An 18,232-nucleotide genomic window follows, 5' to 3' on the forward strand; every position below is an offset into this window, starting at 1 on the left:
ACAGATATTCCCTGCTGAGTGTGTAGGGAGCAGTGAAAACTGCGTAGGGGCTCTGTGAATCGGATCGCAGCTCAGAACGGACCCAAAGAGGGCTGAAAGAGAAAATGAGATCATCTTTTATCTTTTCTTCATGACGACTCAATAGCAGCGAGCGAAATGGAGATGCACAGTTGACGGTTATACCCCGGCGACTGATACTACGCTGGCAGGCATTGCGGCTCTTATTAAAAAGGTGGCACTTCCTGTTTTGCCGGTAGTCACCTGGGGTAGGGGAGCATATGGCGACTCTAACACATAATCTCCTTTTCTGGGAAGCTTCCACACCCGACACAAGCAAGCCTCCGCTCGCCCCTCCTCTTCCAACTGTGCGCACATCACCCCTATTTTAATGATGTCATCGAAAACAGAGCTTCTCTGTGCACGAGCAGAGAGCCATCCCGTCCTCTCCAGCATGTCTCGTATGCACGAGTGAAGCTGTGCTGGCTGCCGTACACGCTGCTGAGAGGCGTCCTGGAGCGACGAACACTTGACTTCAATTTCAGCATTGAGCGAAACAGGCTAAACTCAAGGTGGCACGGGTGATCCGATATAGCAGCGGGTTGTTAGGCACCGCGTCAAAGACTGTAATTTCTTTGCTAACGGAGGCCTCAATCATGAGCATCTGACAGCGTGCCACATGCATTCAGCAGGCTAATCTGATACCGAAATAAGGCTGTAAACTAGACTTAGTGTTACATAGTAGCAGACCATTCTGGCTGACAGAAGACAAAATACTATATCACCTAAAGCTTTATCACCATCTCCTATCTCTTACAAAGCTGAAAACTCCTGTATCGCAACAGGGCAGCACTAAACCAGCCGTATCTGCTTCCACGCACTGCTTGCTTTACGTCTTTCGACCTTTTCGGGCCCTGAAGATGGCTGTTTTCTCTTCCGTGATGGATAACGTTGGAATGTGCTGTTTCCAGGTGCTGACGTCTGACTGGAAAATGGATCTCCACTGATCCTTCAAATTCATTTCTGAGTATGTTTCATAATCTTACAAGAAAGTCTGAAGGACTACGCAGAGGAGCTGTACCTTGTAAATGGATCACAAGAGCTTAAGATCACAGCCACACTTTTCTGTTCAACCAGAGAAAATAGACAAAACAAACTTCACAAACAAGAGCCATTATACAGAACATTACGCATAACTCATTATCATTATTTGAGCTCTCAGATCTGCACAATTACAGCACAAAACGGTGCGTAGATTGTCATGCGAGCTTCCAAAAGAAAGACCAGCAATGCTTTTAGCTTCTATTCACACAAGAAAAGATGCCCAAATAGTACTTTAAAGAATAACAATATGTACCTCTTTAGAGAAATTCAATGAAATTCATTCTGAAAATATTCAACACCTGTGTGAAATCGATTGCTCAGTGTTTTGGAAAAAACCCTACAATTAGAAAGCGCTGCAATGTTCTGCATAAACTACACAGATAAAACTGTAAAATGTCTACTGATGGGAAATGTGATGTAAAAACAGTCTAACAGACTTTAAACTTACAAATAAAAATTCTGTCCTCATTGACTAACCCTCGTACACATAACATTCAGCTTAAAGTCCCAAATGCTATTGACACTGCCAAACTTAAAAATCACTTAAAGCACCATAAAAGAAACTTTAGCTCATTATTTTACAGAAACTCACTCAGAATGAAAGATATAAAACACACCACTGGTTCCAACACGTCTCATAAAGCCCAAAGTATAGTTTTTACGTATACGCAAATGTACGTGCACAGTCGAACGCACAGCCATAGTATAGTTTATTTGACTCGTAAGTGTACACAGACATTCAATGCATGTGCATTGCATCTCCTGGTCTACATACAGTACTACATTTTCCTGTAGGCACATTGTTTTAAAAATCCAGTGGTGCACGCACTGTATGCGCACACCTGCTGATGACGAAAACACGTACACGTTAAAAATTGACTATACTTTGCTATTAAGAAAGACCCTGTGGTCGAAAAACACACGGTTTGAATGACTTTTTCTCATCAAAGCGGAATCAACTTAAAATACTCATCATGAAGTGTCTACTCATTCATAGTAACAACAAAACTGTGTTTTTGTCAAATAAACAAAATAAACAGGCTGTGCTTTCAGTCGTCTCTGCGCACATCTTTCTAATAATACATTACCAAAATCAATTGACACTGTGAAAATGTGTATATTTGAGCATTGTCACGGTTCTGCGCCTGAACCAATGTGAACTTCCGGTCGTATCGTCTGACGAACATGGATCACAACTATGCCAGGCATTTATTTTTTACACTGTAACGTTAGCTGATACGCATTAGATATTATATATGTAGGGAATAAATGACGACGGGCCGTTGAATTATAAGAAAATAAATGCACCCCCAAGATTGTAATGTGGCACGACGTGAAGCGGAGGGTGTGCATTACTTTCTTATAATTCAAAGGACCTGACTCAATTATTCCGCTTATACCAACGTTACCACAAACATTGCTCCGGTGCCTATTTTTAAGACATTTGACAAGTCAGGTGTGCGGTTTACAGAAAAATAATCAACACCCATGGAACACTTCTCAACCAATCAGAATAAAGCATTCAACAGGCCACGTGGTATAAGAACAAAGTTAATTTACTTGTTATTTATTTCCCTTGTTGTCAAAAATAAACTACTGTAAAAGGACTGTTGTTATTGATTCTGTGTGAAAGACCTTCAGTATTGAAGGTCTGGCTACGCTTGACTAATGTTATTGCGTCTATAAAAAGCCTAAAATGTCAATCGAGAACAAATAAGTCTGTCGACCACATTACAGTTCCATATCATTATGCCAAGTTTAACTGAAATAACTAGTGATGCACCGATGTATCGGTCGCCGATATGTATCGGCCGATTCTTGATGAATTTGAAATCATCTGCATATCGGCAATAGCACAAGAAAGGCCGATACCGATTGTTTATTAATTCACTGCATAAGAAATCCATTATATGTGAAAAAAATGAGTTAATATTGTTAATAAAATAAATGCTGAATAGCAAAAACCACCTTTGAAGGTTGTCATGCTGTCTTATTATATTTGTTTTAGCTTATTTTGTTCCTCTCTTATTATGTTGGTCAGTTGAATGTTAATTAGATCAAATCCATGTTCAGTAAAAATAATTTGATGCAGAGATAAACTAGCTAATAGACCAACTGTATAGTACTGTATACAATTGTGTATAATAGGATATGGCATCGGTATCGGCCAGAAGTTGTCTGTTTAAATCGGTATCGGTCCAAAAAAATGCTGTCGGTGTATCCCTAGAAATAACAGATTTATTTAATTTCAACAAATAAAGCAAAAATATATGTGTGGTAGTGAAAATATCAATTAAAAAGAATGAATAAAATTATAAAAAGAATATAAACTAGAACAAATGAATACATAAATACTGAATAATATAAATAAAATATATATATATATATATATATTTTTTTTTTTTTTTGACCAGGCATTTTTAAGTGCAAAAACCTGTCAGATGTCTTAAAACAAAACACCTTACTTATGTCTTATAATGTGATAAACGTTGTATAAGCATAAAGATTGACTCTGGTCCATTCGAAAATAATAATGCAGCCATGACGGGCAGCGAGTGTGCATTATTTTCGAATAATTCATGGCCTGTTCCCAGTCACTTTCAATGGATGGCAAGGAGCGAGGTGAACATTCTGCCATCTGCTAACACAGAAGAAAAAAATGGCAAGAGGGAGAATAATGTCAGAACTATTCCTTAAAATAGAAAAGAAAAATACTGCAATACTAATAAATTTAGCATTTATTTAATGCTTGGAGAGACTAAATCTATTTGACACTTAGGGATGCAATCAGCCCCCCAAAAAACCCTCTTTGAAATGCAAGCCACCAGAAAGTTTCTGACCACAGCAACCCTGACAACTCACATTCTGACAACCAAACTAGAGAGCTGACAGCTCAGAAACAGCAATGGCTGCATAAACAACTTCTGCAAATCCAGATGCTCTCGCCTAACCTGAGCCCAACCCTAAAGCAGAACCCAAACCCCTCCTCTTCCTAAAGCCATCAACCACCTCAAAACTTTTAAGTCAATGGAAAATATCTTCACATAACAGGGAAGCATGTTAGAAAAACATATCTCATGCTATGAAGATGATGAGAAAGAGAAGACAGAGACAGACAGGCAAAGAACATTGCAGGGAAGTAGACACTTTGAGATGGTAAAAGCCAAGCAGTGCATGAAGAGAAATGTAAATGACATCTGGTTACGTTCTCAAGACGGACCCCCTACAGTCATCTCCCCATGACGCAATGTGTGACTGAAATATTGATACAAATCTAATGACGAGGTTTCCGTCAGCAGGGGATCGACTATCTTCCATACAGGCATCCCAAATTGACTTGCCTAACCAGTCTGGCTTGACAACGCATGAACGTTTCTTCTTTTGCCGTAAATGGTACGTTTGTACAGGGTCGGGCCGTGAGCCATGCCTGCGGACTAGCCGGCACACGAGTGGCCCTGGGTCACTAGGCAGTACAATATTTTGGCTTGACTCACACCTTGGAGAGTCTCTCTGATGGGATCATTAATTTTGGGAGCTGTAAATTTTCTCTGAGCTATGGTGCAGAATTCAGAGCCCATTATGACGGACATGGCCTCGGAAAGAACCACCCATCCGTTAAACTGCTCAGGCCTGGGACAAGTCCCGAATGTGCTGGAACACATACAGAACCACAGCTGGAAGAGATCACAGTGAGGCACAGCGACACGCTTAATAGGTTACATATGAGAAAATCTAGGGGTGCGTAACCTAAGGTTAGTTATGTTACAAGACCTGTTTTGAGAACGACTTAAACATTCCCATTGTGGCCCGGGAAGCACGCCTGACTGATGGTCTGTCTTCACGAGTGAGCTACAGTGCCTGGTAGAATAACAGGCTAAAGGGCATCGCTGTATATCTGGGGCATTATTCTTGTCAATGCACGTACAAACATATATACTTTGATTATGCATTCCCAAAGTGTCTCCCTGAGCAACAAAGGGGTCTTGCCTACACCGTAACACATGGTTGTTTATGCACTAGACGACTCTTTCACCCTATCTATCTTTTCCAAGGCGTTTACTCACACAGAGAGGACACGTTCATTTGGTGAGGTGCGTGTGAATTTCTTCTCAAATCTTCAACTTTCCAGCTGCCTGGTTTTTCCTCCCGTGACACAATCACTTTTATTATGCAAATGATATCGATGCAGCTTCTCCGGAGCCGCATGGAAGAGTCGCAAACGGCTGCATACAAAACAGTCTTCATTTGTCCTCTCTCAATGAGGGAGATGTATCATTAAAGGCAAACAAGAGGGTAAAAACACATCTTGTCGGCAGAAGTTCTGTTTTGCTCACAAAGTTTTCTCTTTGTCATTCGTTTAAAATGTGTGCTTAGTGAATTTTTGTTTTGGTTCCGATTTGGATACATTTTCTTCATCTAAATTGACTCTGATACCTTGGCATAATGCACAAGTTTGCTGCGTATATCCTTTTAATCCATTTTATCAGTACTTTCTCAAATGATACATGTCAATAAAATAGCCATTTTTAAACCCAATCCCTACAGATTATATGTGCAGTGGTTTGAACCACTTAAATCTGGATTTACACTGCAAATCTTTATGCACAATTCCGATTTGTTGCATGTATCCAATTTTTTGAGCGGCTCGTATCCGATATCTGCATTTACACTAAATGCTTGGCAAAACAATATAAGGTAGACATACAGTACTGACCCGGAAAAGCTTAAACATCAGAGAAGTAAAATGTTGCGGTAAGAAATTAATACATTTACTTTTTTGGTTTTTTTAATGTTAGCAATAAGCACATCTATAGACGGTTTCAGCAGTAACAACATAAACAAGTGGCTTTCGTGGTCCACACGTAACTTCCGGTAAACTCCGCTAAGAATAAATAACAACAAAGTACTTTAAACGTAGTTTATTTGTATAACAAGCAAAATAAACAACACGTAGATTACCTTGGAAACCAAAACATTTGTAATTTTCGACGAGGTATTTGTTCAAGAGTTCAGTTTAGCAACTAGTCAGAAACTGAAACCGGAAGTAAAGTTCAGACCAGAAGCGTATCGCGTAACTGCACGTGCGTCTGATGAAACCGTCTATAAACTAGTGTGCTCCAAAATTCGCATTTCCAAGATAAGCATTCAAAACACAGTCTCACACTGTATGATTTTTATCATCATCATTTCACACATTTAAACTAAACAATGTTGGTTATTTTGAAAGGGGGAGGGGTCTCTCAATGTGTCCCACCCTAACTTCAGTTTCGGTGGAAATTTTGGTCAACATATCGAACAAGACTGTGCATTCATGAAACCGATGAACCGTCTATAAACTAGTGTGCTCCAAAATACTGACAAAATTAGCATTTCGAAGATGTAAGCATTCAAAACAAAGTCTCACACTGTACGATTTTATGATTATCAATCATTTCACACATTTAAACTAAACAATGTTAATTATTTTGAAAGCGGGAGGAGTCTCTCAATGTGTTCCGCCCTAACTTCAGTTTCGATGGAAATTTCGGTCAACATATCGAACAAGACTGCACATCCAAGGCACTTCAGTGAGTTTAGCCATGCTAGTTTGCCTACACATAAACACGCACGGTCGCTCGTATATGCATCTATGAAACTGCATACATAGCCGCATCTATCACGATCACTCAATGCGGCGATTGCCTCTCGGTACTCGGCAGGTCACGACCGCAAAAGAGCGAGTGTCAATAGAAACGTTGGCCTCCAGCCTCGCCGGGCTGTCTAAGCACCTTGTCATAATTGTGTGCAGTGGTGCGGCGCACACATGTCAAACAAGCCATTAAGGGGAAGTCTGGAAAACAATACAAATTAGATCAGGATGAGTGGAACTCCTGTAGGGTATATGACACCAGAGGCAATAGACTAACACTAACACACACAAATGGGCTCTCTGATCTGCCCACAAAACTGCCCAGTGTTATGTTGGTTTATGAGTAACATGGGAAGGACACAACAATCGGTTTGTTTCTATGGGTCCACATATGGGATATGTAATATTTCTACAATATTTTTGCTAAATTCTTAACAATGTCTGATATAAATTTATATGAAAAATAGTTTTATTAATAAAAAAATTATAATTTGACATACTACATTTTTTTGTGATTTTCTGTTCTATCCTACATAATGTTAAGAACATTCTTTGAAAATATAACGCGGGGTGCATTTTTTTTGAAAAACACTTTAAAAAAGAGAGTCAGAACAAGTACCAAAACACACTTGTAGCCAATCAGCAGTAAGGGGCTTGTCTACTAATCGACATCGTTGTTGGGTTGCGTATAGGGCGAGTCTAACAACAGAAGGTCCAGATTCTATTGGGATAGGGGCGTGTTTGTTAATAACATAACACAACCTATAGCAAAAAATATCTATTGCTATTTATCCGACACATTTGATTAGATCAAATATCATGAACCGTCACTAGTGCTAACACCTGAAAGATAGAGAGAAAGCAAGCAAGAGAGAGGGGGAAAGATAATGTTTTAGGTGTTTAAACTGGAAGATTTATGGTTTCCTGCAGTGTATTTATACAGGTCTACTCCGTCATGTCAGCTGCAGTCCAGGCACAAACACTGACTGCTGCAGATGGAGCATTTGAATAGAATTACAAAACAGTGCTGGCTTACAGTTAGAGAAGAGTGGACAGAGAAACCAGAGCACACACTTTACAAGAAAGCAGAGCTCCTGGTGTGGCAATTTCCTTTTATATGAAAAAGATAAAAGTACAGTGAAAAAAACTGTGACTAATAAAATACAAGTATTTAGTCTTGTCACTGAGAAACATGAGACTGTACTACAGGCATAACACACAATCTAAGTAAACATACTTTGGCACAAAAATAGCTCATTGGCTGAACATGACTTAATCATGGATAGTGATTCAACATGACTGTCCCACGTTTTCTCAACATGAAATGAACACAAGCTCTACTCAGTTACTTCATGTGAATACTAGAACATGACTGAATCAGAGTATGTTTCGTCCCTACGTTATCTCATCTACAACATGTTTGTCCTGTAATGGCTACCATACGGGTTTTAAAAATTTAAAAGAGGCGGCTGTTGGTTGTAATATCACAATCTCATCACTAGATGCCGCAAAAATGTACACACACCACCTTTAAATACCAACACAACGGAACACTAAACATTAATATTTCTCCTCCTTATTTCATCTTGATTAAAAATGCAAAAGAAAACCCACTTAATTTCTACATTTAGTCTCATTATTCAGTCCAACGCAAAGCTTGCTGGGAACAGAAAATCTCCTGCCTACATTTGAAAAAAAAAAACATTGAATTAACATGTTTTAAAATGATGCAACCATGTTTGAAACAGAAACTGCATTAATGGTGTTAAATAAAAAATTTTTGTTTAAGTGAACAGCATAAAAAATATTATTTGAGTGCAGGTCAAAGAAGTGATCTGATTGGTAGTACACATGCTCTGAGTGCTCTGGCTGGGTATTGCAACCAATTTGGTCTTTTTATATATGGTTTTGTTTAGACACTCTAACCACTTTTGGTGCTATTTAGTTTTTAAAGTGTAGTCTAATATCGATTAGTTATCTATATTAAAAAAAAAAATAGTTCTGCATACATGGAATTTATTTGGTGTGCTGTCACTTTAAGACTTACCCAATATACAGTTACAAATGCGGTTTTTTATTGGTTCACATTCACCAACACACAACGTTTACGAAGATAATCACAGAATTTCAAAATAATTTTGTGTAAATATGTCAATTCAAGAGCAAGGAAACATGAACATGAAGGTATTGGAGCGCTGTCTAATGCCTTAAGATGTGGCTTACACTACAGATGCAACAGCGCAGGAGATTGGATTAAAATCTGCTTCGGGTCTTCTTTTCTTAAAGGTCACGTTCTTTCTGCTCCCATTTTTTAAATTCTAGTTAGTGTGTAATGTTGCTATAATAGCGTAAATAATACCTGTAAAATGATAAAGCTCAAAGTTCAATGCCAGGCGATATATTTTCTTTAACAGAATTCGCCTTTCAAAGCCTACAGCGAACGGCCGGTTTGGACTACAGCCCTCTACTTCCTGCTTTAATGACGTCAGTAGAACAGTTTTTTACTAAACTCCGCCCACAGGAATACATCAGTCGCCAACTTGGGGCTAAGCTAACGGCAAGCTAAGCTGCTGTCGAATCAAAACACACTAAACAAACTACACAATCAGAACTCGATAAGTATTTCTGATGGAGGAACTTCATAGAACAAGGAAGACATCAGACTGTTCTGAGGACAGTGAAAACAGCGCTATACAGATAAGTAAATTGTGTGAAAAATACCAGGTTTTTTTACACGTGAAACATTTACACGTTATATTGCGCACTCTAAACACAATTAAAGCTTCAAAAACACAGAAAGAACGGGAACTTTAAAGAGATAGTTCACCCAAAAATAAAAATTCTGTCATATTCTCACCATCAAGTTGTTATAAACCTATAAAAAAATGTGTCCCAATAAACACGAATAAAAGATATTTAAAAAAATGTTTGTAACCGAGCCCCATTCACTTCCATTGTAGGAAAAAGAATACTAGTGAATGGGGCTCATGAATTCCTCAAAATATCTTATTTTGGGTATACAGGTTTGTAACAACATGAGAGTGAGTAAATGATGACAGAATTTTTATTTTTGGGTGAACTATCACTTTAAATTTTTACAATGGCAAGGCTTAAAATGACAATTTTTCATGATGATGTAGCACCATGCGGGCAACTGACAGTTGTGTATACTGTGTATACATATATACTGTGTATAATGTGTATACTGTATATACACTGAATATTGAGGTAAGAATATGCAATTGCATGCTTAAATAACATAATCCGATCCAACGTCTAAAATCTGTTAAATTAGTCAATCTTAAATGATTACACTAATAGAAACACAAGTCAATGTCTGTGTAATAGAAACTGAAGTGTATGCAACATAATTGGGTTCATAATGAGACTAAAGAGCTTTCTAATTTTAACTGGCGCGATTAACAATTAAATAAAACTCTCGGGATTGCCCCCATATTATGGTCCCATCAAGTCATATCGTATTTCCTTGTAAGCCTGCCAACCAAGTCTGAGTTCTGGATCTATGAGTCAAGCTGCCGCATCAATCTTGCAACGCAGCATGGCGAGCATTTTCTGCCTCAGTTGCGCATCTGCGATTGCTCCAGTAATACCACTTAAGGTTTCATCATTTTCTGAAATGCATTACTGCCATGCATTATAATTACAATAATTAAAGCTAAAAGTACATCAGGAAACATCTTTTCTCTTTGCTGAGACTATATTTATCTCAATGCTGCTGATCTACTAAGTGCTCTACCGGTGCTGTATATCGCTGTTTGGCCAAAGTGGCAGACAGAAAGAGAAAAACAGATGAGGAACAGCAAACCGGACAATCTGAACAATGGGACATTGCTAGAACAAGTGATAAAATTCAATACAAACAGAAGATTGTAGGTCAGCGTGTGTTTCGGTCTGAATAGTCTGCACTGATTTATCCGAGGTCCAGCCATTATAAAAACCTCACAGATGTGAATGTCAATATGATCTGTTTTTCTCATGTTTCTTGGAAATAAACCAGTTCGGTTACAGATCTGTACCAATGCCGCTTGTCGACTTTCTGACCCTCAATATATATATAATTGCCATCTGCCTTGAAAAATCAATAGATAACATTTCTGTGCAGTATGCCGCTGAGTTATGTCAAGAATATGTTAGACAGATTAATAACAAAACCCCAGCTTCCTTTTCGTGTCGAGCTCGGTACTGTTTGTTGCTTATGCAAAGCAAATGCTGATTGTACAGAACTACAAAGACAAGCGATCTCGAGAATTTCAAGCAGCTGTATTTATGTACACACAGCAAAGAGGGCTGCAAACTTTGCTGTCATAATGTCAACTTTAAAAACAGAGTTGAATCTCATTCTCTCACAGTACAGTATAACAGTATCCCCAGATAAATGTATGGCACATATTTGATATCTTGATACACCCCGTCCTTGGCAGCCAGAAAAAGAGATGAACATGATATTTCAGGCTCTTTTGTGTTAAATCCGTGACATGAAGAGATTTAATTAAGATAAGAACCTGGTAATAATTAATTCTGCCTTCCTCTGACAAGAACACACAGGAATGGCTAAATATACGATACAAGTCCTTCCTTTTATTTATCTCATCTCTAAGGCAGCGGACGGTTAGTGCTTCTCAAAGCGAAAAATTGTCAGATTTTCTGAATGTGAAGTATTAAATCCACAGTTTGGTATCACAAAAACATCTCAGGCCCTCATCCAGCCACCTACTCAATTCGATCTGCTATTATGTTATGCAGGTACAGCTCGGCCCTGAGGGGGAAACCAATGTGACAAATGCCAACCCGGATTCTGCATTCAGTACAAGTGTATTCATTACCACATACACAGATGTGTAAGAGAGTGACAGTGAGAGGCTCATGTCCATATCTAATTTCTCATTTTTAACATGACCTAAATAAAACCCGGTAGTGGGAAGGCTAGGTGACCTAGTGCTACAGGCAACATCTTTTCTTATTCACTCAGATACGTAAAACTCTCAAACCAGTTATATATTATAAAGCTACTATCTTTTGAGAAATTACAGTACACTCCTATTTTTTATCTAAAAATAGTTCATAGTGACCATGTCTTTCAAACTTTAAAAATGGGACCGTGAAACTGCTTATTTTCACTAAATCCATTTTTTGGAATCGGAATGACAAATCGGAAGTAAATAGTGGCTTTACTTTTGTCTCTTTATGACTCAAAGACTTTCATGGTTTTCTTTTGACTTGGGCTTCATACACCTAAGCGTTCTTTCGAGACCATGGTGGTGGTACATTTTTGTCATTTTTTTAAGCACCATTCCAGCTTGCTACGCAAGACAACACAGACACAATATTGTGATAAAATTATACACATAATACATAATCAGGGTTCCCACACCTTAGTTAACTTCAAATTCAAGGACTTTCCAGGTCCAATACCCTCAAATTCAAGGACTAAATATGGGGAAACATTTCTAGTGAGAGCAAGGTTACATTGTGTTACCTTTAAAGGTACATTGTTACAGTTCCCTTTTGAGGGAACTCGTGCTGCGTCACTGCGGTGACACTTTGGGGACGCCATCAGGGGTAAGTGCGTCTTAATGTGTACATCAAATTCAACCAATGGTGAGGCTTAACGACAAAGACAGGGTGACGCGGGAGCCAGGAAGTATATCGCTATCTGAAACACTGCCAAAGACACCGTTACAGGGACGAAGGAAATATGGCAAGGGAGACGCAGCGTCTCATTCCCTTCTCAGGGAACAACAGTTACATACGTAACCTGAGTCATTTTCATGTGTATTTTGGTATGAATCAACATTTGCATACAGAAGATATAAGCATTTAAAGTGAACAGCTTAGCACGTGTACTTAAAAAGTCTAGAATTTTTATGATATAATCCTATACTACACAGGGAATGGATTTTTTGCATAAAATAGATTCAAGCACTTTCAATGACCTGTATCTATGTATGTATATTTTCAAAAACTTCCTAGGGCCTTGAATCCAACCCCCCACATCCCCCCCGCGATTCACAAACTTTCAAGGACCCGTGGGAACCGTGCATAATGTAGCCACTGTGAACTCTATATGTTCTTTTTCTTTTTCTTTTTTTACTTTACTAAAACTTTCCTATTTTACTAAAACTTTTACTTGGTGAGTAAATAATGACAAAATTTTAACTCACGGGAGAACTATTCCATTAATCTAAGACAACATGTGACAACATTCAACTGAAACCAAGGGCTCAGAAGAACAGAAATACTCTCCAGTTAATCGCTTGGCAGCTCTCAACTTGAAAAGCGAGATGCTAAAAACAAACAAACATTGGTTTTACTAAACTCAAGATGTTTTCACAAGCCAACTTTCTAACAGAGATAATTAACGTAACGCTGCCAAATTTTTCTACGAATGACCCTTATGTAGGCAACAGCGCCCTAAAACTCTGAGAATCTGGCAATGTTTCTGTATGCCGCTCATTCTCTGACGGACAGCAGCCGAATGCGAATGAATGCTCTTCCAGTTACCAAATGACGTAAATTAAAGGTTGCTTTGTCAAACACCAGCTGGTGATTGAATGTCTTTTATCGGGTACGATTTGCTTTATAATGCACACAAACACCCCTCCAAGTGGGGGGAACTAAGGGGGGTCTTTAGATTAATACAATAGCTTAACAATTTAGATAATGTTCGGGCAAGCATATATACTTTATAAATGAAAACATCAGCTAGAGAGCAACCCTTATTGTTGAGCCCTAAATTGGTTTCAGATACTTGAAGGGGAAACATTTTAATTTCCTATTGTGCAACAGTTTTGGATGGTACTGGGTGGCTGTGATGTAATTTGGTTTAATTAAATATCAGCAGATAAATTGGTCTGGGAGTGTCATTGTGCCCTTGGAACAGGGTACATGCCATTGCTCACTGAAATGTTTTTCCACTCATGCTCATTTTCCTAATGTACAGGCTTTTATATAAGTGCATCTCGGCCTTGTAACACATTAATGTGACAATGAAGGATTGAGGATAGTGCCAGGACTAACTGTAATTGGCCAATGGATCTCCCCTGATGCAAAACAGCCTCAGAAGACAGCGCCGGCCGGGCGAGAGATGAGAGTTTTACGGTGCGTTTGCAAAAATTTTGCCACATTAAGAACCCTCCATATGAGAAGTTACACAACAATTGGAAATGTAATTAATAGCTGCCTGTGGCTTTTAAACGGTCGGCTAGGGCAGAAACAAACAGGCGAGAAAAAGAAACTTCCATATATCGAAAAGTGTGTGATCAATAGCTTACTGCTTAGAAACCATCAAGGGAGGAATGAATTTAGTAACTTCACTTGCGGAGCCTCACAATTCTTTTGAAGCTCTCGTCTTGTCCTAAGAACTGCCGTTTTTCAAAGCTATCTGTGATGTCTTTGGACTTCTATTAAAAATGCGGTTAGAAGTGTACACTGCCTCGATTTTACACTGAGTCAGACCTATAAATTTTAAGTAAAAATTGAGGTGTTGGGTGCTGGCAAGGAGCAAGGTTAATCAAAACATCAATCAGCCGTAATTACCAAGCACTGCCACACGGACACCGTTTCAAGGAGATAATAACTATTGTCTTATAGCTGCAGGGGACCGAAATTCATCTCAGAGCTGTTGTAAGCGGATGGAGCTTTTGCTAGTACACCTCGATCCTACAGAGCAGGTGAATGTGCAATTACTGCGAAAAATTCGGCTCGCCCCCCACAGAGCCGTTCGCCGAAATGGCTGCGCCTTTAAACACTTTGCTTTCTGGTTCTGCGATGGTGGCCATGATGAACTATCAAAATGCTTGCACGAGCGCACAGGAATTAATTACGCAACGTGCAATTTTGGTGCATTAATAACCACTACTCCCACACACAGCTATTTTGTTCAAGTATTTACGATGGTGTCCGTAATGAAGCTTCATCCAGCTCGTAAAGAGAAGCATCTCCACTGCCAACCGCTCAGGAGTAACCACCAAACCCCATTTCACGTTGCAGCATATAAATATTCATTAACAAAGTGGGGAAACCAGATGTTTCTTCCAATTAATCTGTGCAGAGATCTGCCATTTGCCAATAAATTGTTCTTGTATAATTAATGACTCTTAGAGGATGGCGACAACAACAAAAACAATTCCTCATTTAATGCTGAGATTTATTTTCATAAACTTGGCAAAGGCAGGCAGCTAATCAGTTTCAGGAAAAATGCCCAAAGGAAAGTTTTACCGCCGAGAGGTTTCTCTTTTATATCTCACGAGACTTTGTGTAGTTCTTAGTTATGTTTCTGTATTAAAATTATTTCATGCTTCTACATAAAACATTATGTGTATAATCAAAATATTTTTTAACATAACAATGGTCAAAATATGTACCCCTTTAAAAAGGTCCTAAAATGTAACATTTGGGTAGAGATATGTAAACATTTGGTACCAATATGAACCTTTGACAAATTAATATGTACCTTCGAGGTAATAATATGCACTTTTTAGTTTCAATATGTACCTCTGAGCTACTAATATAACTCTTTAGATACAAAAGGTGTTATATAGTCTTGGAGTAATTTCATGAAATCTAAAAAATGTGACTATTGATTACATACTTTAATATCTTAAAACATATACCAATCTAAAACAATGAGATATAAGTTGTACCTCAACAAAAATCACATGATGTAAGAGACTCAGATCTAAATTTGCTTTTTATTAGAGCTGTCAAAAGATTAATCGTGATAAATCGCATACAAAATTAAAGTTTGTGTTTGCATAATATAGTGGTGTGTTTATTATATATATATATATATATATATATATATATATATATATATATATATATATATATATATATATATATATATATATATATACACACATGTACATACGTGTACATATGATTACACAGTGCAAACACATATATTACCGTATTTTTCGGACTATAAGCCACGCTTTTTTATAACTTGGCTGGTGCTGCGTCTTATAGTCAGGTGCGCGTTGTAAGTCAGTATGAATTAATTTTGACATTTATGAGGCAATAGACATCATTACCATCTACAGCCGCAGGAGTCCACTATATGCTACGCCTATATTTATGTAATTCGATGGATTCAGTGATGCGGAATGAAGAGTTTGCGAACTTCACGCTAGTTGTCTTGTTCGGTTAATTTAGCATATTCAACCTTTCAGGTAAGTTCTGTACGCTATGGTTTATAGTTTAAATAAATGATAATACTTTAACGTACAGACATCTATTTAGCCTGCTGTTTTGTCTGCTATTGTTTAGTTGAATAACTTGCCTTTCCAGATTAAACGTCTGTTCTTCGGCATGGATTTTGTGAAATAATTTTCTAAATAAACGCGACGTATAGTCCACTGCGACTTATATATGTTATGTCGTCTTAATGACCCATTTTTGAATGATGCGGCTTATACTCCGATGCATCTTATAATCCGGAAAATACAGTATGCAAAAACAAACTTTTATTTTGTATGCGATTAATCGCGATTAATCTTTTGACAGCCCTATTTTTTATATAATATCAGTTGTCTGTGAGAAACAAATGAGTATAAAAATATCCCATTTGTGATTTTTCTTTCCTTTCATAGAAGATGCATTCATCTCCTCAAGGAATATCGGAAAACTTTGCCATGTGCCTAAGAAGTCTGCCACCCTCTCTGCAAAGATATCCAATTGGGATAAATCAAGTTGTCATGAGATTCCTACATCAAAGCTGATGTTTCTCTCTGCCTCTGTCTGACCATGTTAACAGGCTACACACAAGCTGGTGGTGTGGGACAAGGCGCAGTGAAGACGCCCACTTCAAACAGAAGACAGGTCTGATCTGAGATCATTATCTGGGCAGGCTGGAAACACTCTGGTCAGGGGAAATCTTATGGGACTTACCATCAGGAGGTGCAGTTTCGGTGAAGTGAACAGGTTTATCTGTAGAGAAAAGAGAGAGAGAGAGGCACATTAGTTAAAATAAGACTTCAGGATGTCTCAAGTGGCCATGCAGTCGTTTTGAATGAGTGGGTGGACAGTGACTAAATGACTTTATATTAGATAAGTTCAAACTAAAACAGAATAAAGAAAAAAGATCAGACAGAATATAAGATTAAAGGAATATCAGGGTTAAATACAACTTGAGCTCTGTCGAAACCATCCGTGAGATGACAAGCTGTCAATTACCACAGAAAATACTCCTACGTTTGAAGTAATGCTCTTACAAAGGAGTCTATGGGTTGATAGTGCTGCTTTAGAAAACAAGTATATATAGTACTGTGCAAAAAGGCCACCATGCTTCTATTGGATTTGATGTTTTTGTAATTGTATAGTGATCATATATAATTATTTCTCAGTCTTGTTATTATAATACAACCAGAAAATACAGGAAATGTGTATTTAGTATTAAAAACAGTGTAAAAGTATAAGCTGAAGTGTCAAGTATTTAGGGTAAACCTTCATTCCACTTGAGCAATAGCAGGCAGCTGCACTGCAGGATCTCTTAAACTTCAATCAAATCTTAATTTCTAATTCTAATAAATGACTTTAGCCATTTCATTTCTATTCAACAAATTTGTCTTTCACTGCAAAACCCTCTAAGTGCATTTTGTTTCCATTTCTAAAAAAGTCTTTCCTGTCCTTAAAATTTTGGTAAATATCCCAACATATTCTGTAAATCTACATTTAGTTCTATTCCCCAAGATATTACAATGCTATCTCACGAGAATTCGTACATATTGTACGAGTTGGCTAATTTGTATTAATTCATACGACCACATTCGTAAGTTTTGGTACGATTTGCCTTGACCCTGTGACATTGGGGTTAGGTGCGGGGTTAGGGGTTCGGTTTCCTTGTTGTTTTTCATGAAAATCGTACAATATAGCACGATTATGTACTGTATGAGATACGAATACGAATTAGCCCACTTGTAAAATATGTAGTTTCTCGTGAGATCAGGCTGGATATTATGTGTAACAAGATGTCTACCCAGATAAAACAAAAGGGACTACTTTACACAATTTTAACAAAAAATGAACCTTTTATCTGAAACATTCAAGGGTCTTTACCAAAATACAAGCTTCACAGTTCTGCTCTTTCAGCTTCTGTATACCACTGTATGTTACTGTAAAAACACTGTATTTTTATATTACACAGGACTGTGTGTAAAAATTATCTGTGGTCTGTATTTGAATGTTAAAATATATACAAATATTTATACACGACAAAGGAAACAAACTGATGAAACAAATCTTATTAACACATAATAAGATTTCTGATAACCTAAATCTGATTCGATAACATATACAATATCAACAGACCATATTAAAACCTCACGCAGTGACCGAAGTTGGGTGAGATATGTTTGTCTGCGCAACTACTGTAACAATAATAAAACGTAAAGTCTAAATCATCAGTCAGTAGCGCTGGGAAGAAACTCATTAAAATCAGAGCTGACTGAAAGCAAGAACTGTCTGGTAAGTCGGAGGTGAGTC

At 37.9% G+C, this 18,232-nt stretch overlaps 1 protein-coding gene across 12 annotated transcripts in view; it reads right to left on the reverse strand.

Moving 5' to 3' along the window:
- agrn (agrin) overlaps positions 1-18,232 on the reverse strand; it is a 294,150-nt gene that overhangs the window by 153,093 nt on the left and 122,825 nt on the right. For all 12 annotated transcript variants that reach the window (XM_065285836.2, XM_065285838.2, XM_065285837.2 and 9 more), the window contains one exon: positions 16,640-16,678. In XM_065285836.2, the coding sequence (XP_065141908.1) occupies positions 16,640-16,678 (39 nt within the window). The remainder of the gene's footprint in view (positions 1-16,639; positions 16,679-18,232) is intronic.

The sequence above is a fragment of the Paramisgurnus dabryanus genome, chromosome 21 (genome assembly GCF_030506205.2).
Source record: "Paramisgurnus dabryanus chromosome 21, PD_genome_1.1, whole genome shotgun sequence".
NCBI lineage: Eukaryota > Metazoa > Chordata > Actinopteri > Cypriniformes > Cobitidae > Paramisgurnus > Paramisgurnus dabryanus.